The sequence below is a fragment of the Notechis scutatus genome, chromosome Z, assembly GCF_049901735.1.
Source record: "Notechis scutatus isolate UNSWTSFEM ecotype Mainland chromosome Z, rNotScu1.2, whole genome shotgun sequence".
NCBI classification, from domain to species: domain Eukaryota; kingdom Metazoa; phylum Chordata; class Lepidosauria; order Squamata; family Elapidae; genus Notechis; species Notechis scutatus.
The window spans coordinates 98,924,142-98,946,134 of NC_142025.1; the positions used below are offsets into that span (position 1 = coordinate 98,924,142).

General features: G+C 37.3%; 1 protein-coding gene across 1 annotated transcript; it reads right to left on the minus strand.

The window, feature by feature from the left end:
• Positions 1-19,032: 19,032 nt before the first annotated feature.
• On the minus strand, positions 19,033-21,974 carry HOXB2 (homeobox B2). The gene is made up of 2 exons (XM_026669535.2): positions 21,585-21,974; positions 19,033-20,423 (listed from the first exon to the last, which is right to left on the minus strand). The coding sequence occupies exons 1-2, from the start codon at positions 21,955-21,957 to the stop codon at positions 19,747-19,749; spliced, it is 1,050 nt and encodes a 349-aa protein (XP_026525320.1). The 5' UTR covers positions 21,958-21,974; the 3' UTR covers positions 19,033-19,746.
• Between the last annotated feature and the right edge of the window lie 19 nt (positions 21,975-21,993).

Below are 21,993 nucleotides of genomic sequence, written 5' to 3' on the forward strand. Positions count from 1 at the left end.
GGAAGGCTAAGCATTAGATAAGGAAAATTCTACAGGGGCTCTGGGTTTCATATTAAACCGTAGCAAGAAAAGCGGGATAGGAATTGGAGGGGGGAGGGGAATACAAGAAAGAGGACATAAATGGACAGCGCTTGGTTTAAATCAACATCCTGAATGCCGTTTCCTGGTGTATAGAAAATCTTAATTCTGACTCAACAGGAAAATGTCTCAATTTTGCAGTGAACAGAAGGTCCAGTAACATCGTCCTCAGGCCAACGATTTGCAGATTTTCCATTTGTTGGTTTCCTTTTCCTAAATCCTTCAATCTTCTCCACCAAAGGTTTGTCATCTGCCAAGGGATACCGGCAGTTGGGTATAGCTTGAGGAGAGGAAGGAAGGCTGTGCATCTATTATTTGGTTCACAAAATTATGAATATTAAAATTCATGCCACAGAAACTAGGTTGCACTGATCCAGTTTAAAGTGCTAAAAATAAAGCAGGCATGGGCGCCTCGAATATGTTGTAATTACAATTCTCCTTTCGGAAATATAATCCAGGAAAGACCATTCAGTGCCGACTGATCTCTGGATCCAGAAAGTTCTCCCCTATCCCCACCCCCTCACATCGTAGCAACTGGCTGCTGAACCGCCAGGTTTGCCTCCCTCCAGAGCTTAGCCGCTCACCATCTGCTCCTGAATGGTGCTGATTTTCCCACCCTCCATCGTCACTATCCTCTTATGCCTTGCAAAATATCTTGTACCCCAAGAATCTTGGGAGGTGACTGCATGCTTGCAAGTGAACAAAAATAAAAACCTGATTTCCGCTTAGGAAAGGTTTGTAACTGATCCTTCATAAAGAGTTGTTTAAAAAGGTTTTAAAACAACTTTTCAAAAAGAAAAGGCAAAGGCTTGTTCTGAAGGCAGGCAAGAACAGGCAGTTATGAATTTTATCTGAATTCAAATACTCTTGGAAAAACACCACTCAAATTCCTTCTCACTAAATTTACAGAATTTTTAAATATTAAATTACAAGGGTATTAAATTAATTTTAAAGCTACATTATGTAGTGTTGATTGTTATGTGTGCCTTCAAATACCAAAACAATATTGGCAATTATGAATGGTAGAGCATCAATGAAGTGAATATATGTTTAAGTATTAGTATGATCGTTTGAATAATATTCTAATTATTAACCACTTTAGAAGGGTTTATTGAAGTTGTATTTCAAAATATCTGGACAGCCTCAAATGTTGGTATGGTATCATATGACAGTGATGTCTTAAAGTAGAAGTTTATTTTCATCTAGTTCTTATGGATATATTGCAATACATTTATTGGCTGTTTGCTCTTTTTGTGACATCAACCCTTATAATGATGAAAGTCATATTTTACATCAGTTTCTCTCCTGGATCTGCAGCTTATTCAACCTGAGTGCTTTACATATGTATGGATTTCAACTTTTTTAAGTTTTCTTAGCAATAACCATGCTTGTTGGAAAATACAGAACTTAAAAGCATTCAGGTTGAGATGATCCTATTGAGGAAGTCTACACTACCAGGAAGAGCAGTAAGAACTAACTAAAAAGATAACTAAAGTAGTCCAGCCAAAGGAAGATGGAGATGTTCTTGATCTCTCCCCTCTTCGCTATGAGACAACTTATCCTTTTCTCATTTAATAAGTGTAGAGTCTGACATTACCATACCCCAATAAGGGTTCTTTATATATACACACACGTCCTTTGTCTCATGCACAGCCCATAGCTGAGGCAGCTTAAAATAGCCTTTTGCAATTGTTTTAAAGGGGTGCTTTCCTTATTCTTCAATACAAGTTTTATAATCTAGCAAGTTTCACTGATTATGTGGTTTATGATGCAGTCAATGGTTGGGCACTTAAGGCTGCTGCTGCATGCTCCTTCCATCTGGTTGCTGGACTGCATCTTCCGTGGCACTTGGGATTCAGGAAAGACTGGGCATCTGGCTTCCACAGAAACCTCTGCATGCATAATGCCTGACAGACATTTTCCAAAGATATAATCAGCTGTTATGTGAGTCCTTATATACCTAGGTTTAGTGATTTTTTTTTTCCAAAGAGCCCACCACTCTGTTTTTAAACATGGGCTTTTCATTTTAAAAAAAAGCACAAGACCTGTATTTAAAAATAGTATTAGTGATCTCTTGAGAGAATACTATTTCTTTGTGCTCAGAAGAGAAATTTAAACTGGGAAATGGAATATGGGTTCGGCCAGCTATATGTTGCTACTTCTGCACCAGTGAGTATATCTGTTTCTCTTGCCACAAGGAATTTCACATTTTAACTGCATTAATAAGTTTGGGGAAGGGGACAACATCATTTTTCTTACCCCTATGTCATTTTTACACAGCCAGCTTTACTTAGTCACTGCCAGCACAATTCCCTTTTAATATTAGTCTTCACTGATAACTTTTTTCACTCCACACACTCCGCTTCACCTCCTATATTCTAGATGGGGAGTGGGGGGGTCAAATTTGATTTCATTGAGGGCTGCATCAGGGTTGTGTTTGATCTCAAGAGGCCGGAGTGGGCGTGGCCAGAGTGGGCATGGCAGTTTAATATCACTCATGTCAGCACCTGTGGTGGCCTGCGGTGCCTCTGCCAGCAAAAAACGGGTACCCAAGCTCCGTTTTCAGCTGGGACAACCTCCTGCAACCCTCTGCCAGTTATCTTCCCGAGCTCCGTTTTCACTGGCAGAGGTTACAGGAGGCTGTTGCAGCCAAAAATGGAGCTTGGAAGTCCGTTTTCGCTAGCAGAGGCCTTGCGGGCTGGTCCTTCACTGTTTCCAGCGTGCCCCCCCCCCCCCGCCCGCCGGGGCCAGATCTAAGCACCCTGTGGGATAGATCTGTACCACAGGCCTTGAATTTGACACTCTTGTTCCAGATGGACTGTTTTTTGAATGCCATTTCAGAAAACTGTTAAAATCATCTTCAGAAATTATCTAATTGTAAAGTCACAGGCATAGAAAAGTCACCTCAGAACACCAGGAGAGTTTCCTCCTTAGTGCCCCTCTTCAGTGCCTATGATCCTTCAGCCATGTTATTTTTTGGACATAAGGTTAATACTTTTTTCAGAAACCCTCACATTTATTCACTTATCCTTGCCCACTACACTTTATGGATAGCAAATGGTAGCTGTTTTTCTACTAGCAATGACAACCAGCCAGAGACTAAGTGCAAGCAGGGAGGAATAATCTACATTAAAACAGTAAGGACAGTACTACCACTTGCCAGCTTTTTGGAAGAGATAGAACAAAGAACAGCAATGAAGTCAGTTGTTCTTATGATTTTATATTTCTTCCAAGATTTATACTGATATCCTTTTCTGGCAGCCCATGAACTAGACATAGGCCTGTCAAACTGACAACCCGCAGGCTGGATATGTCACATGCAGACCACACCCAGTCCAGTTTTGCAAAGGCAAAAAAAGATCACGATACATCACAATATGTCACATGACGCGATCAAATTTGACCCACATGAACTAGAGGAAAACATCTAAAATGGCCATTTAGCTTGGCCCATTGTTCCAAATTCTCCATCAAGATAAATACACTTGCAAATAACAAAATATAATATTTTTTCATTTCTAATATGCAAAATAGCCAACAAATCAAATCATTTTGAGCATTGGTTAATCAAAGAACACAAGATCCATTCCAATAAAGAACAGTAAATTATATTGATTAGGCCTTAAAAGCATTTATAAGGCTTTTGATTATATTATATAATTCAATAACTGTAACAGGAAAATAAAAATAAATATCTTTCTAAAATGTGTAAACTAATCACATATAAAAAGATAACTTCTAACTTATCTCAATACCACATTGTTCCTCCTGACCCCTGGTGGAACAGTCAAATCAGTCGAATGGATAAACATTTGTTGTGCCAACATGTTCTCATAATTCATATCCCTTGCCTGGATATTCCAGGAATTTATTTGATTCTCCCCACTCACCTTGTTCTCACATTCTTCTGTTTCTATCATGCAAAATCATTTTTGCTTATTTAATAAAAAGCTAAAATCTCTTTCATATCTTAATTCCTGACTTCATAAATACATACAAAATACATTAAACAGATCGGTGTAATCCAAAGCCAGTACAACATTACAGGAATACTAAGAAAAGAGAAATGTCTTTAAAAGACATGGAAAATATAAAAAGGAAACGAGTTTCCAAACAGCCAAAATATTACACATGCAATGCTCTAAATGTCTCAAAAAACATGTATGTTGATAAATAACAGGCAAATATATTTAAAGCTAATTAATTTATAAATCAACTAAATATTAAAGCTATTTAATCCATTATGGCTTTATATGTTGGAAAATATATCCACAGCAGAACAATTGTAGAATAAAAATCCCCAATTCCAATAATTTTGGAATAAGAAAATTATGTTTTATAATCCGTCATAGGTTAATCTTTCAGAAAACAGTAAGAATCAAAAATTTCCTTCCTATCGCTGTAATTAATATGTAGTGACATGATACTTTTTGGATTTCGTTTTCTACCTTCAGCACTTCTAACACTAATTTAAAGTGTGTGGTTTATTTATTTAATATAATTGTTCGCTGCATAGTAACTTTCATTTATGTTGGGCTTCAGCTTTTAAAATTCCCAAGCAAAATAGGCAAATGCAAAAGCCATACTGACTAATGGAAAAGTACAAGGTATTTGTGACACACTTAGTGTCTCTATCATTTGATACTGTCTTTCAAATTAACTATTTTCTTTTTGGCTAGTGTACTTGAGTAGATTTTGAAGATTCCAAACATCAAAAAAATAATGGAATCCCATCAGCGTAATGCAATTAAAAGAGATAGCGTATTCCATCAAGTATCAGTCTTTTTTTCTTCCTAAAAATATTTAATTAGACATTAGCCTTTAATTATATTTACTGCTTCATTTTCACTTGTGTATTTAGAGAGGCGATAGTGACACTAATTATTCTTATCCCCTAAAGCGCAGCCGATAAAAACCTCTCTCTTAATACTCACTTTGACTTGATGAGGCTTCTTCCCCTCCCCAATTTTATTGTAAAAAAAAGCAATCAGTGAGACGTTTTATTATTAGTGGTATAAAATTCTAGAATAGTCTCTTTAGGAAAACTCAGGGACTGAAGAATCTAGTCTGGGTTCAAGACAGTTAGAAAAATACCCTGCATTATCTTTTTTTAAGAGTTTCACTTATTCTCACAACTGACAATAATAAGAAACTTCCCAATAAATCATTTTGCGTTCTTCCTCCTTATTACACTTCTGCATTGATGATCAGAACTCTTTACAGAACTTTTTCTTCAAAATCTCTTTCATGGAAGCTGGCAACAAGTCAAAACCAACTCAACACATTTTTCTTGAGGACTAAATTGAGTAGATAGGCAAAACGTATTTTTTTTTTTTAAATAATAATAAACATGTGTCTGGGATTGGTAGTACTTTTCCTCGATTACTAGGTATTGTATTGCATGTAGAAAAAACAGCTAGACTGTCAGATAAATTTGGCTACCAACCCAATTGCAATAAGTTAACATAGATAGTGCAGATTGGGCTCTTATTATACCCACAATTCTGTTTTCATAAAATAGGAAAAGCTGGAAGGGATCTGGATGAACTACCCACTATTGATTGCTGCTGGGTTTATTTTTGAGGAGAATCCATTTTCATTGCCAGACATTGTCGACTACAATGTCTGGCTTTACATTAATAACTGACTATGTTAGTGTTCTTCAAACTGGATGGAGAATTTTTCAGAACTTCTTTAATGGGTGGAGACATTTCCATGGTCAGGGCTGTTCTTTAGCAATGATCATTGTACCACTACTAAAAAAGCCAATGTTAGAAAATTATTCATGATGCCTTTCCTTCAGATTTAATTGGAGCACAGGAAACTAGGAAGGCTACAGGCTGCTTTACAATAAGATGTTTGCACACAATCCTTAATAATCTTGTAATTAAACTAATTAGAAATGCCACATTCCACCCATTTCTCCGATATTATTTTCTTTTTTGAAAAAAAAGTACTGTATATTGTGAAGCAACTTTAGTTTTATTTGAATGAATGAAAAGCAGCAGGAAAGCTTTCCAGTAGAATTTCTCTACAAGCATCACTTTGCTTAACCTCAGATATTCACTTCCAAATGTCTTAACAAATTGTCATGAATTCCCCTGAGCAACACTCCTCAAAGAAAGAAGGCAGGCCACACTGTGCTAAGCACTTTGCATTTTTTTTAATATTATATATTTGAGGACCTCAGTAATCCAAGCAGTTACATATTGATCAATCAAACTCTTGAAAACTGGGTCTCTAGTAGAAAAGTTAGCCCTTAAAAGATTATTTGTTTTTTGTGGGAGACAGTGTTAAGTGTAAAATAAGGCTTTCATGATTTCCAAAAGTTGTTTTTTACCAAAAAGAAAAATACAAAATACAAGAAATTGATAGTATAATTTTGTGAGGCTGTAGTGGCCAGAGAAAGAGGATTAATAGGCCATTTGTAGCTCACCAGTAACACTAGCCATTCAGTTATTATTCAAAGAATGCCAAGAAAAAAAGAATAGTACCAAAATCTGGGCCGCTTACTTTTGAGCTGGCATTCATAAATGCTATTTTAAGGCTTATAATTATAACCTGATCTTCTTTCAAGCCATTTTGGATTCAATTTATTTGCTTTGCTGAATTTGTAAATGTAATATTTAACTGATCAAATAGCATTCTAGTCCAAAAACACATACAAGATCTAACCAGGTAAATAAAACTTTGATATCACTGCATCACATTAGTTTCCTTTGTTTACATATTTTTCCATGAATAATCTCCAATCTTATACAGAAGCAGTGACTGACTGCTTAATATATATTTTCCAATTGCTGCGAACATCAGATTGAAAATGTGCTTCCTCTGGCATTTGACATTTTGAAGAGTCTAAAAAATCGGGCTAAACAAATGGTGCAATCTTTCAGTCATTCAATAATTTAGATTTTATTGAATATGTTCTCTTCTTTCCTCTGACACTCTGGTCTTGCTAATTAGGACAAATAAGATGGGTTTGCTGTGAGCAAGGATAATAACTGGCAAAGCCCCCCATTTATTAAGTCACTTTCCGTGGGTGGAGAATTGATTGGTGTCTGTGAGTGGCATACTGGCTAGACCTGCAGTGACTTGAAGGGTCATTATGATCTGCAGAAGAGCCCTAGCTAGAGATTTGTATTGATAAGGTGTCACTTGTTTTTCACTGATCTTAGGGAATTAACCCCTCTTGCTTTGTCTCTGTTTCCAGAGATGAAAATCACCCCAATAACTTCCCAGTTCAAGTGTGAAACAACATAAGGGGCTGGCACAATCTCAAATAAAAGGCTAATGTCCAAAAGTAGTCTATTTTAACAGACATAATCAGGAGGACATAATCATGCATTTGACCATATTCATACATTATGTATACATATAACCTCATATACTGTATGATGTATGGTGACTGGGATATCCAACAGAAACAAATCATGATTTTCTTCACCGTGTTTTATTGAATAGGCCATAATTATTTGTATCACACCCTACAGACTAAGCATAGAAAATGATTTACAAGGAACAATGACCACTTAACCCAAACCAGTTAAACCTTATGTTTTTTGAGTTTGTGTTAGCATAAAGTCTTCTAATTAATCTATTTAATTCTTCAATTTTAATTGATTTTAGTACTTTTTAAATTTTTTATCAGATTGTAAGCTGCCCAGAATCACTATATCAATGAGATGGACAGCATAGAAATTTAATAAATAAATAAAGTCTGAAACCTTGCTAATGTCAGATGTAAACTTTAGTTTATGACTTAATGTTCTATGTGAATCAGATTAAATATCTGATTTTAATCAACCATATCTTATTTGCAGTTACTGAACTAAATGCTAAGTAATTATTGATGCCTAAGTCAGAACATCTGCTTCCTCAGGCCAATCCTATCATTAGGCAGAGTGAGGAATGTCATTGGATGAAACTTTTACATGTAAAAGTAGTGGCCTTCATGTTCTCTGGCTGTTCCTGTCTGTTAAAAGATACATCTGAGTATGCTGTATGGTGACTGGGATATCCAACAGAAACAAATCATGGTTTTCTTCAACATGTTTTATTGAATAGACCATAACTATTGATATCACACTCTATAGACTAAGCATAGAAAATGGCTTACAAGGAACAATGACCACTTAACCCAAACCAATTAAACCTTATTAATTCAGAGCATGTTGTATAACCAGATAAAATTTACTGAACCTCCAAAATTAGTTTATCACTTCACCTATCAGATTACCTTTACCTGATCACCAATGTTTATCTACAATTCAGCCACTCTTGCACTTAGTTTCTGTACATAGTTTGGGGAAAGGGCACCATCCTGTTCTTTGGCTTGGACTGCTAAAGATCTTGACAAAACATTCTTCAGGAAGCAAAATAATAGAGACATGTATATATTGTCTATCATTATAATGGCCCTTATCTCCCAACAGAGTCTATTCTTTAGTACCAGAAGCTTTGCCTCTCTATAGTACAACCTTCCCCAACATGGGATTTGCCAGATGTGTCCACTCTATGAATCTCAACACTTTGATCTGCTAAAGGTCATTGTAAGAATTGTTTGACTGACATCTAGCCTTTAATCTCAAAATCCAAGGTGGCATACAAGGAATTTCCTAATTTAGTCCCCATAACAGCAACAGCCCTATGAGAAAGGTCGGGTAGTATGAGTGGTTTAGAAATAAAAAGAAAAGAAAATGGCAATTAGGAAAAGAATGAGGGAATATGTAAATATGTAAATATACCATGGAGAAGATTGAGATGTAAGGATAAAGGATATTGATTTATAGTAAGAGTAAGATGCAATGGTAAAGGAATAAGTAAATACATATAGTGAAAAATTTGAGGAAATGAAAAAGATGTCTTGATATTGATAACAATGTATAAAATTTTGTTTTATGTTTTTAAAATTTGCAAACTTAATAAAATTTATTAAAAAGAAAAAGAGTAAGGTTGGGTAAAAGAGAAAGTATCACAATTATCAAAAGGTTTCCTGATTGAATGGAAATGGAACCAGGCTGTCTCTGTTCCAAGTTCAGTATTTTAACCACTGGTGCTATATGGTTTGCATATAGTGTTTGCAAACACTTCTGGAGGGTCTTAGGCTGGCTTACTATATCTGCAGATTAAATGATAGAGTAGAATGGGAGAAACAAAGGGATAGAGTGTCTTACATAAGGATGTAGCCAATCCAGCTATACACGGAGCAGATGGCTGTTCAGTTCAACATTAAATAGAGATTCTTCCTAGTTTGTTCTACAATATTTTTCTCCAATAGCATTCTGTATTCTCATTGCAGAAATCAACAATGGCTATGTTACCATGGAAGCTAGAAATATTGTGCATATATGTTTATGACAAAAAAGAACGGTATCGGGTTATTAAGAATAGAAAAACTGCAGATTAGGGGTAATCTGCGTATTGAATCCTCCCAAAAGGAGAAGTTGGAATGAAACAAAAATTGTGTGTTTTGTGACTGTGGAACACTGTATATGAAGAATTTTATAGTTTTGATCTAGTAACTTAATGAACTTTATCACATAATCTAAGATAAAGTCATTTGGGTTTACAGAAAAATATGGCTTGAAAAGTATCTTGAGATGTTTACACACCCCTGTATAAGTCTCTGTGATAGTAAAACTTTCAGTCAATATGATTAAACCAACCATGATTCCACATATGTGGAACTAGAGACTGTGATCTCATATCATGGCATCCAAGGGAGGCAAACCTATATGATCAATAAATGATCATTGTCTGTGTTCTACATCTTAGGCAAACTACAGCACCCATAATGAAATAACTAAGTCCCAATAAAATGAAAAGTAATCTTGCAGGATATGACTTCAGTCAGAGAAGTGACACGGGTAGGGAATGTTTAATTCTTTCCTTACTGACCACTTTCCAGTAAGGAAAGTATCTTCCCAAGTCTGAATGCATCCCTTTGCAGCTGCTTTTCAACCCTATGATTATAAGAGTTGATTGCACCCTAACAATGTTACTTAAATTGAAGTTTAATCTGTCAGGGACCAAACAGAAATGTTCATTGTTGGCATCTGCCTATTGTACGTTTTGTTTGTTTTGTTTTGTGCATAACTCTCAATGTAATAGACATATTTCTGTTCTAAGTACCACACATTTTTTCCCAACAAATTCCCTGCTGGGGTCAAACATGTCTAAAGTATCATAGAAAGCTATTCATTACCCACAATTTTATTTAATATTACTAGCTTCTGGATAATGCCCAAGTTTGGCATGAGAAATGCCAGATGCTGTCCAGAAATTAGCCATTAGTTCCCATGTGTCTCTTTTTAGCAGGAGCAAGGTATAGCCCTCTGGATATTTCTAAATCACAGCTCCTATCAATCCCAGCAGCTTGTCCAAGTGGGAGAATGAAGAAGATGGAGTTACAACAATAATACAACTTCAGTTACAGATGAAGTTGAGAAGGGAAACTTACTTTCTTCATTAAAATTGGCTACCATGATTTGAAGCAGCCTCTTCATTAGCTTTCAGGTAAAAGCACTGGAGTTAGTCAACCTTTTTCAACCCAATGCCCTAAAGATACATTACCTCCATGCAGGATTTTGGCAAAGAAATATATGAGACATAATCCAATACATCTCAAAGATAATTGAGGAAGACTCTATAATAAAGGCTGGTTTGTTTGGTTGGAAGTGAGATTATGTCTTTGTTTTAGGAATAAGTAGTTTCAATCTGTAAAGCTCTTGAACTATTAATATATTCCACTTATTTTTTTCCTAGTGGGGTATGTATTTTAGATTGGAGCGCATATTTTATTTCAAAATTTATTTAGGGAACCAATTCATCATAAACAATTATAATGTTCTCTTTGTTGTATGTTATTGTTAAATACCTTCAGATATAAGCCGCTTCTCTTTAAACACATACACACACAAACAAATTCTTTTAAGGCTAAGCGGTCCATTTGCTTCTGTTTTATATATGCTGGTTACCCCTTTTTATTTTCCTTTCTACTTTCTTCTCTGTCCCATTATCACCTCCTTTTTCCCCTCTCTTAAATATCTGTCTTCAGTTTCTCTTAGTTTTTTGTCTGGACCTTATTCCTTATAAGGAAGTGGCCAAGTAGGGCTTGAGTTGCATTTTAACAGAACAGAAAAAGCATGCCATTCCATTACAGGCTAGTCTAGTCTGGCTTTCCTATATACTGTATGTCTGCAGAGGTAATGTAAACTGAATCCTGACCTGTAGTTGACAAAGCAGTTCCTTAGTGTGGAGTCTGCATCAGAATACAGGAAGTTCTTGCACAGTTACCATCCTGCCAATACTGATTACTTTGGCTGGCAGCAATTTCCCAAGATCTTGGGCAAACTCTTGATATATTAATATGTTAGAACCTGACCCTAAGACCTGGACCTTATTTCCAAATAAGTAGGCAAAGATAGTATACCTTATTTATTTGGCCTGCAAGATAGATTTCCTCAGCTTGGTGCCTTCGAGAAACATTGGGACAGTGACATGCAGAGTTCCTAGCCAACAAATGTCTTATGGCAACAATTGCCAAAGTGTTTTGGGAATACTCAAACATGTTATTCTAAGATACTGTGAAAGGTATTACTTTAGAGAGATTACCAGGAGTTCTGTTAATATTGGTTAAATTAAATATGACCCACTTAATAATTTCAATGTTTACATTAATTCAGGACCTTGTAGGAACATAACACATATTTAGAGAAACATAGATTTGAGGGTCATCATGTAACCCCACTGGAGATTCAACAGACCAGAAGAAAATAATATTCTAGTGTATCAAGTTATTTGAAAGGCAGAAATAAATGGTAGCTGACACTTTTATATTTTAAATATAATCATTCCTGGTGGATAATGCCCCATATCTCAACTGCAGTGAGATGGATGATCAGTAGTTGACAGCAGTGAGATACAAAAACCACTATCTTTTGCAGCTATCTAGAGATTGTTTGATTCCCCGCCCCAGCCCAGATTAGGTAACCCTAATAACAACTGATAAAGAAATAGCTGCAGAGTCCGATGTAAAACCTAACCTAAACATTGTTTTTTTTTTTAATGGAACACCTTTAGAAAAGTATTTGAGCAAAAGGAGATATAGATAGTCCTTGACTTATGACCATTTCATTAAGTGACTGTTCGAAGTTAAGATGGCACTGAAAAAAAAGTGACTTAAGACTGGTCCTCACAGTCATGACCATTGCAACATCCCCACAGTTGCATGACCCAAATTGCACATGGCAACCAGCACATATTTACAATGGTTGTTGTATCCCAGGGTCATGTGATCACTATTTACAATCTTCCCAGCTTGCTTCCAACAAGTAAAATCAATGGAGAACCATGTGATTAACTTAATGGCCACATGCTTCACTTAATTGTTCATTAAAAAGTTCATAAATTTGGAGAAATCATATGTTGCCTCATTTAATAATCATACCACTTAATGACAAATTTTCCAGTCCCTACTGTGGTTATAAGTTGAGGACTACCTGTATCTACCTGTACTAACCCCTAAAAGAAACAAAAGAATGAAGTGCAAATAATGAAATGTAAACTGATAGGTGAAAAGATTTTAAAGGTCATAAAGCCTGATATATTTTATTAATTATTTATAAACTGTAATTTTAAGTTGAAGCTTCTGACTTAGCTTTAAACTAAAGAATCCTAATTAACACAGCATAAACCACAAATTAAATTGATCAACAATAATAAATTAATACTAGAAATCTAATTTTTCATTAAATGGAAGCATTATGGAACACTGACCAAACATCAATGACCAAACTTGTATCCAGTTTCTAAAATAAACACATGAATGACAAGACTTTCAGGCAACCAGAAAGTCCCACTCTCTGTTAAGTGCTCTTGTGTGTTTCTCTCAAATTTGAATATAGCTCCAAGAAAGTGATCTTCCTGATAGATATCAACAGTCATTGCTAAAGCTTGGCTCCAGTCTCAAGACCTCCTGATCCTAACGAACGATGATGATGATGATGATGAATCTAGAGCCTGATTCCTATGCAATTATCTCTTTTCTTTGCCATTATGCAAATCCTGTTTTCTTAATCTAAACTCTACTCTCATGAGTAGAAACTGTATTATTTCTGAATTGTGAAGCTACCCTGCTCAGGGAGGCTTCCTTGGCTAAAGAGCTGAGTTAAATGCTGTAAATAAAGAAAAGGAAAAATGTGATTATTGGCTATGAGTAAGGGGTACTTAACCTGATGGCAACTGTTCACAAAATTTTTCCTACCAAATCTCATTAACTATGACATTATGCTTACATAATGATACAATTTGTTTCAAGAGACAGATACTTTCATGGAAACTATATAGTATGAAAATTGTGTATTTCAGACTGTATATAAACAGCTTTCCACCACTCCATCTTTCTACTAATAGCAGTTTGGATTGGTTTTTCATAACACATATTTTGGTCTTAAGGGAAAGTTAAACATGAGTTATACATACACCTAATGCATTATAGCATTCTCCTTCACGTTCCCTACCAACCTCCTCTTTTGCTATTATATCTTTCACCTAACCCTTTCATCCTTGCCCCCAAACTATAATCAGCTTTGAGCATCTATAACTGCATTTGTAAAGTGGCAGCTCCCATTTTCCTGTCAGGGCTATATGAACATTGGAGGCAGGGAGCTGTCATTTTTGCTTATGCAGATCTCTAAGTGTGTTATACTGTAGGTGTGTCTGTGCAGTGGAGCTGCTAGGTTTGAACTTCAAAGCTAAAACCTAAAGCTCTGCATCCAAGTGGATTCCAAAAAAAGACCACCTAAGCATCAAGTGATTAAGTAAGACACAAGCAAATGAATTGGGCATCCATATTAGGGCTGAGACAGTCTTGCCAAAATCTATAGAAAAAATATTTCTCTTTAAAAAAAAAAAAAAAGTAACTGTAGGAAAAAATGGCTGGATGTTAATATAGTTAAAGCTCTTTTTTTTAAGTAGGTTTCTTTTCCGAAAAAATGGGGTTCATTCCCAAGCAGTATTGAGTATTTAATTGGTTTCCAATAGGTATTAGATCCACAGTCTAAAATTCCTGCTAAATAAGTAACCATGTTTTTCTCTTGGTTAGAAATATTTACTTCTTTAGGATTGTTCCAACAATTTTTTCTCACCAAAATCTTGTTCTTAGGCACTGTTTTCTAAGAAGCTGTGATATAGTTCTCTTCCTAATTGCTCCAGACTGAACCAGACAGAGAGGGTTCATTACTGATTTCTTATCTATATTTGTCAGGAATCAGCCTGAGCCAAACTGATCAAAAGATCAGCCTGAACACAATTGTCAATGCCACACTCAGCCCTGATCTATCAGTAGCCATTGTTGGCTATATAAAAACTAATCACAATTATGTGCATATAAAAGGCAAGTTTAGCTATACTCCTGTAACCAAAAGCAGTATATTTCCAAATTACCTGAACTGCATGGCGAATAATATTTGTACAATAATGAAAAATTAAATCCTATGGATACAGATTCAGGATTACAATCTATGTAATTTAGTGGATTTAAGAACAATTCAATTTATTCTGAAGTAAATATGGATAGGATGAGGTGGATTGGATGAAGTTCATTTATGCATTCTGAATGTCTAAGGATGATTGCCAGAATATCTAGTGCAATATGTCTGGAGCTCCAAAAGCATGCCCCTGTTCAAGGTAGAACAGCAAATAATATATCTTCTTCTATAAGCAAAATTGAAATGCACAAGATGGCTAGATGATTTGGAATAGCATCCAAGGGAATAGACATACATTTAAAGCAAATTAAATAACTCATGTTTTGTAATACTAAATTTAGCATTGACCATAGCTATAATGCAATGGCCTTACAGAGGAAGTTGCAGTTGAACATTCAAGGCAAATCTGTATACCTTTATTTCCCTTTCCCAATCTTTACTAAAGATTTCCTCTACTCTTTTTGAAATTTTTTGGGTTTTTTCTTTCTTTCTTAAAAAATATTTATTTTTTAAGCAATTATTAAGAGTTACACTGCATGTGATTCTTAACTCAAAATGGCAGAGAACATTGAATGTCGTTGTTTAGTGATAGTGATATAGATATAGAATTGTTTCTCTTTTGTTCAAGGATGGGGGTGACATGCCAGCAGAGTCAAGAGGTAGTTGTTGAATTTTTGACACATTGAGCCCTACAGATTTCCCATCACTGTCCTACATCAAGCACCCAGCTTTGGCATCGTAAACCTTATAGTTGAATACTGTATCTGCAGAGGGCTTTTTAAAAACAACTATGTATGTTGCATACACATACAGTTGGTCATAACAGAAAAACCTCTGAGAGGCTGCTGACACCTAAAGCCTGAAGGTGACTTTGGGGCAAGCAACTTTAGGCCTCTTATTTAACTTCACAGAATTGATGTTAAGAGAACATGGGGAGAATTAACTGAGTTCTTTGCATAAATTGTAATAAATACTGATGCAACTGTTAATTTCCCATTTTAAAAAGTAGTCAGAGAAATAAGGTGGAAGCTGCAAACATGATTAAGCAATATTGGTAGTCCTCAATTTACAATCACAACTGAATTTCTGTTGCTAAGCAAAGTGATTGTTAAGTAAATCTCATTCAGTTTTGTGACTTTTTTGCCACAGTTCTCATGCAAATCACTGCAGTTGCTAAGTGAATCACGCAGTTGTTAAGTAAATCCAGCTTCCCCCATTGACTTTGCTGAGGCCAGCTGAGAAGGTCACAAATGATGATCACATGACCCCAGGATGATGCAACCTTACTAAGTACACACCCGTTGCTAAGTGCCTGAAATTTAATTGTGTGACTGTGGGGATGTTGCAGCAGTTGTATGAGGGTCAGTTGTAAGTCACTTTTTTAATGCCATTATATCTTTGAACCATCACTAAATGAATGCTGATAAGTTGACGACTACCTGTATTTGTGTATCCTTGTATATTCTGCCATAAACATCCCAGTTGTATTTATATAGGTCTTTACATTTACACTTGGGAATAAGTAGGAAACAGTAGTTTATATACCCCATGCTTGTCTGTATAAGACCAAGATATACAATCTTTTTTGAAATAGGAGCCATATTTAGCCTCTAAGTGACATGTCAGGAGCCAGTCTCCAAAGCATGAAAGGATGATGCCAGGACAAAAGGGAACATGAATTAATTGTTCATATGATTTATCCATGCATATTTCAGAAATTACCCTTTATGCTGCAGTAATACTTTCATAGCAACTTTGGGAACCCTTGGCTGCACAACCTCTAAGTATGAGACCTTCTATATGCTCAGTCTGCTATTCAGAATCCCATAGGAAATGAGTCCAGAAGGTAGAAGGGCCAAGACTATGGCCATAAGAGGGCTGAAGGAAAGAAGGAATAATAACAAAATAGGATAATATGCAGTTGATCAGGAATATTTGAATTGAATGTTTTGCAAACTTACAAAATGTATTTGGAAAATCAGTCTGAATGTATTTAGATGTTCCAAAAGTATTGGGCCAAACTGTTGAATTAAATCGATTCTATTTGGATTGTCTCAACTGTTTAAAATGCAAGCAAGCTTCCATAGAAAATACTTGAATTCTGATTTATTTGAATCCAGATAAAAAAAATTTAATTGGCATGATCTGTGAAATTGGTTTAAATGTTCAGATATTAGACACCCATTACTGATGCTTCTAGGATGCTAAAGAATAATGTATTTGAAAAGAAGAGCTCATAATCTCTTGTATTACCCAGAACTAGTTTTGGGACCAAAGCCTGCTACAAGTATGCCAGATTTCTCCACATTAAATGAGAATCTTGTTTGTTCTACTCAGTTGCTAAGCAGAGGATTTTCCCAGAGCAGGCAAAAATCAGGGAACTGTTTCCATGGGAAAGATCATCCCACGCAGAATCAAATACAAAGTTGTCATCTTTAAATCTACACTACTGCAAAACAAAATAAAGACACCAACCAGAGCAAGATGGTCTCTGTCTGTGTTTGACTCTGTATGTGAAAAGGTCGGTTTTAATAAGCTGCTATTTATCTGGGAAGTGTGAAATAAACAAATCTTCCTTTCTCACTGATTATTTCTGCCCAGATACAGAATTTATTTTTTACTTCTTCAGAATAGAAAAATGGATATGAATTCATCCTGCTGCTTACTAATTAATATCCAGTGCAAGATAGTTTATTGTTTTGCCCAGATCAGAAAATTTTCTGGAATATAAATTTTAAAGCATAATATCAAAATTCAAGAAGAGGGCTTCAGAGAACAAACAAAGGTTTGTTCTTTCCTCCACATAAACGTGGACCCCTTTCAATTAGGCTTTCTGAGGGGGGTTATTTTTAAAAAAATGCAAGAAGGGAGAAGAAATATAGCTAGTTTCATGGAAAGGGAAATGTGTATCCGTTATTCTTAAAATGCAGTTAACAAAGAAACGCTTAGGTATCTAAGCTCATTGCATAACTGTCGAATCTTTTTGAGCTACAATCTGACGAACGGAGAATTTGGGATGTCAGAAGCTCACAGCCTGCTCATCCACAGCCTACATTCCTATCTGCCCACGTTCCCCCCGCTGTAAGAGAACAATTTCTGCCATCTATAATGGCTGCCCGGGTCTGCAGCAGTGCCCCCCCCCCTCTCCCCACCTCCCCCCGTGCGCTCAGGCTGAGATCCCTGCGCCATCTTGAGTTCCCATTTCTCGACACACACAAACCCCCTTTTCCGGCGCCGGTTCTTCGTCGTTCTGCTCCTCTCTCGGGTGCTGGGCAGTACTTTGGCCCACCGTTGCGACTTGGATGTCTCCCAAAATTCTGCCAGGCTAGGGAAAATACCCGTGACTTAACAAAGACGTAATATGATTTATGTGTGTGTACGCGCCCGCCTGTGTGCGGAGAGTATAACAATATGTTTGTCAGAGAGCTACTGTTTTCATTTCGTTTCTTCTCTAGGGCTTCCCTTTCATAATCCAGCAAACTTTCCCAAACGTGAGACATTTTAAATCACTCTTTCGGTTTTGATCTCAGAAATGCGGGGTAGCAAATAATAAAGCGAGCGCTATTGGCAAAGAAGCATATTCACAGCTGCTTGCTTTCAAGCCAATACTCCCCACGCAGGAGTCTATCCAAAGTCTTTTGTTTCGGTTTGTTTTAACTTGAATTGATCTCAAGAGATCGACATTTTACACGGAAAGTGTTCAAAAAATTGGTTTCATGAAAACAATATTTCTTCTTTTTTTCCCCTCCCTCTTTTGGTTAATTTAATATTTTTATCATCCAGATTCCAGAATGTTTCCACTTTTGAAAAATGGGCTTTTGTCCTGTAAGCCTGGAGAAACAGAATTCAAAAGTCTGGATACCATTCTCTTACTAGTATTTCCATTCTTCTTTCCATTTTCATTTCCTGCCTTTTTTAGTGAATAGGAAATCCATAGGTATAAAGCAAAGTTAGCAAAAATAAAATATAAAGATTCAAAAAAAAATTGGTGAAATTGCTGCTGTGTTGATGACAGTGGTGGTGACAATACATGTTCATTTTAAAAACATTTTTACAAATATTGCCTTTTTTCATTCTGCCTTTCTGATTTATGCTAGGTATACCAGGCATAATACAGAGACATCAAATTGTTCTGGTTCCAGGTATTTAAATTCTTCCCAAATCTGGAGTGTATATATATCTCTCTGTGTGTATCTGTATGTATGATCTGCAACTATTCAATCTGCTTTTTAAAAATATTTCCCTTTAGCTGTTACAAATATTCTAAAATATCTCTGATGTATTGTAAACTTACAAAATTAACTGATAAAAATACAGTATCTTTTTATTAAAAAAATATACCAGAAAATAAAATTATATTGCACTATAATTCTTAAAACGCTAAGAATAAAATCTCAATGAACTGACAGGATAGAAAGCTAAACTAGATTCTTTCTTTCAATGCCTATAAAACAAGAATACGGCATTTTAGAGACTATAAAGCCATTTATTTAGTCTATGAAAATAATGTACAATAAATAATTTGCATTTTATTATTAAAACACTTAAATAAATAATCTACTTCTAAAAGGTAAGGATTCTTCCTTCCTTCCTTCCTTCCTTCCTATCTGTCTATCTACCTTTCTTTCTTAAATTAAGACATCTAAATGTCTTGTTTTGGTTCCTGAGAATTTCATTAGGACATTTTCTTCTTGTTCTGCATTTGTTAATATCTACTCTGTTCAAAATGGGATGGGGGGGCGGTTGAAATACGGCCATGGGAGAAGAAAGAACCTGATGTATGAAATGTGTCAAACTCTAAAGGGCATGATTTCTTGAGCTGAAAAACAAAACCTCCTTATACAATTATTTTGTATTTTTAACACCTAGACCATCTGCTTGACCTCAAATGCTCTATTATGCATTTGCAAAAGGGTGCAAAAAAGGAAAATCCTAATGTTATTGAAATATAAATTCCCTTTGGAAAAAATGATCGAAATATTAAACGCGATCATTTCACTAAAGAGAAGGAAATGTTCTCCCTCCCAAGGAGTACCGAGGGGGAAAAATAGGAGTTTCGTAGTTAAAAGGTTTGAAACACTTAACTGGGGTTGTGTGCTGCATACACTTTTTGTATTATTTATAGGGGTATATTACCCAAGGCAAATAATAAATCGGAGGTTCGAGGTTCGAGAGGTTATTAAAAATTGAAATGGGGCAAATCCAACGCACACAACGTGCTGGTAAAAAAGTCTAGGTCTTCTAGGGAGAAACTTATAGGGCTATCTGCGCAGCCCTGGAGGCTGGGTGAAAGCTCTCCTGCGGCCTGTGGGCAGGAATTCGCCGAGAAGGCGCTCGGGTCCAGCGGCAGCAAAGGGGACTTCTGACTTCCCGGGAACCCGTCGCCCGGCGAGGAGCCAGAGCAAGAGGACGAGCAAGAGGAGATAGTGCGACCGCCGGCGGTTCCGCCGAGCTCTGCCGCCGGAGCTCTGCCCTGGCTCAGCATCGGGTAAGGCGCTGGAGCGCTCCGAGTCTCTCTGCTGTGGCTGCCGGCTGGGTAGGGACAAGGCATCTTCCGCGCTCCTCTGCAGGAAGAGCTGCCGTTCTCGGCTTCCCCTGTTTCCTGACTGCTGCCTTGGTCCTCTTCGGCGGGATCTGCGCTGTGCTGTGTTTGCCTCTTGTGCTTCATCCGACGGTTCTGGAACCAGACCTTCACTTGCCTTTCCGTCAAGTCCAGCAAAGCCGCGATCTCCACCCGGCGGGGTCTGCAGAGGTATTTGTTAAAATGGAACTCCTTCTCCAACTCCAAGAGCTGCGTGTTGGTATATGCCGTCCTCAGCCGTCGGGAAGCTTTTTCACTGTGGTCTAAATACGTGTCTGGAGGAGGAAAACAGCAAAATTACACAAAGCAACAGAACCGGCTAAGCGAATGGCCCCATCTCGGTTTTTTCTTTGGCGGGGATGCGGTGGACGAAGGGCTGCGGGATGGGAAAGGGAAGGGGAGAGAGACATTTTAAATGGTTTGGTAAGTTCTGTTCGACCCCCAATGCCTGTGTACCCAGGGACATCCAAGGCAAAATGGCTGGGGTGGGGTAGGGGGTGCATTCTGGAAAAGCTTCATCTATAGAGGAATTCACATTCAAGAGTGGATGTTCGTTTCCCTGTGCCTTATCCTTTCCTTTGTACTTTGCTATATATGTGTGTAAAAGGAGGATATTCATAACTAAGTGACCGAAAACGAACTCTAAATAAGCAAATAACACAAACTATGAATAAAAACATAGAGAAAAAGGCAGCATATCTTGAAAGATTTATCTCCCTATTTCCAACCTAAAAAAAATGAAAAGCCTTAGAAGCTGGCCTCTCCTATCCACTAGCCGATTGGGTTGGGGGTGGGGGTTCTACCAGGTCCTTAAATTCATATCTCCTGCAAAACCTTGCCTTCCTCAAGGCACCATGATAGAGATGGGTTGATTAGGTTGGTTAGTAGATGAGGGACATTAGTTTCAACCTTGGAGCATTGGACTGGTTGCCTAAAGAAGGGTTCCTTCGGTGAACTGTAGAGGAGAAAGGGGGGGAAAAGACTTTGGGTTTTCCCTTCTGCCTTCTTTCTGTTCCTCGTTCCGCTACACTGGAAATAGAAGCAGAGCAGTTTATAGCCAGTGCCACTCCCCATGCCTCCCAAAACATAGCAACCAAACTGCCTTCCATTCTCATCCCCAGAATCAACAGTCTAAACCCAGAGGAAGATGCTATACAAGAGAGCCTAAAAACGATGTGAAATAGGGGAAATTGAAGTGGAGATTCTCAGTTCTGGCTGGGCAGGGGGAAAGAAGAAGGAAGGAGGGAAGCGGGGAAGGAAGGATTCATCCTAATCTTTCAGTAACTGAGATTAGAAATGGAGATGGATATTCCTTTGCCCCCTTTTCCAACACTTAGTGATTCTTAAATAGCAGATTTTTTTTGTCTCGTCCCTCCACACTGCCAGCCACCCAAATGTTCACTTTCCCCACCCCCACCCCCCACCCCTTTACAGACCTGCAGGAGAAGCCGGGACAAATCCAGGCACAGAAGAGGAAGGAGACAAAGAAGCTGGGATCTGGTTAGCTTTCTTAAAAGATTTCTTCTCCTTCATCCAGGGGAATTCTCCACCCAGAGCAGAAGACTGGAGCGTGGCTTTCTGGGCCTGCCCATGCTTTGCTTTCTTTTGGCTCCTCAGCACAGGCTGGCTGCTGGAACAAGGATCCAAGCCGAGGAGGGTTTGTTCCAAAGGAGGAGGAATTAACGTCGTTGGTTCCTTGATTGATGAAGTTTGAAATGTCTCCAGGACAGCGGGAAGGGACGTCAGACACTCCGCTAGCGATGGCTGGCTGTTTATGAAGCCTATCTCCCTCTCAAATTCAAAATTCATGGCTTTTTCCAGAGGCCCAGTGCAAAAGGAGGGGGC

Coding starts and splice junctions, on each gene's coding strand:
- HOXB2 (XM_026669535.2), bottom strand. CDS start 21,957: ATGAATTTTGAATTTGAGAGGGAGATAGGCTTCATAAACAGCCAGCCA. Junction 20,424..21,584: donor TGTCCCGGCTTCTCCTGCAG/GTCTGTAAAGGG, acceptor TTCCTCCTCCAG/ACACGTATTTAGACCACAGT.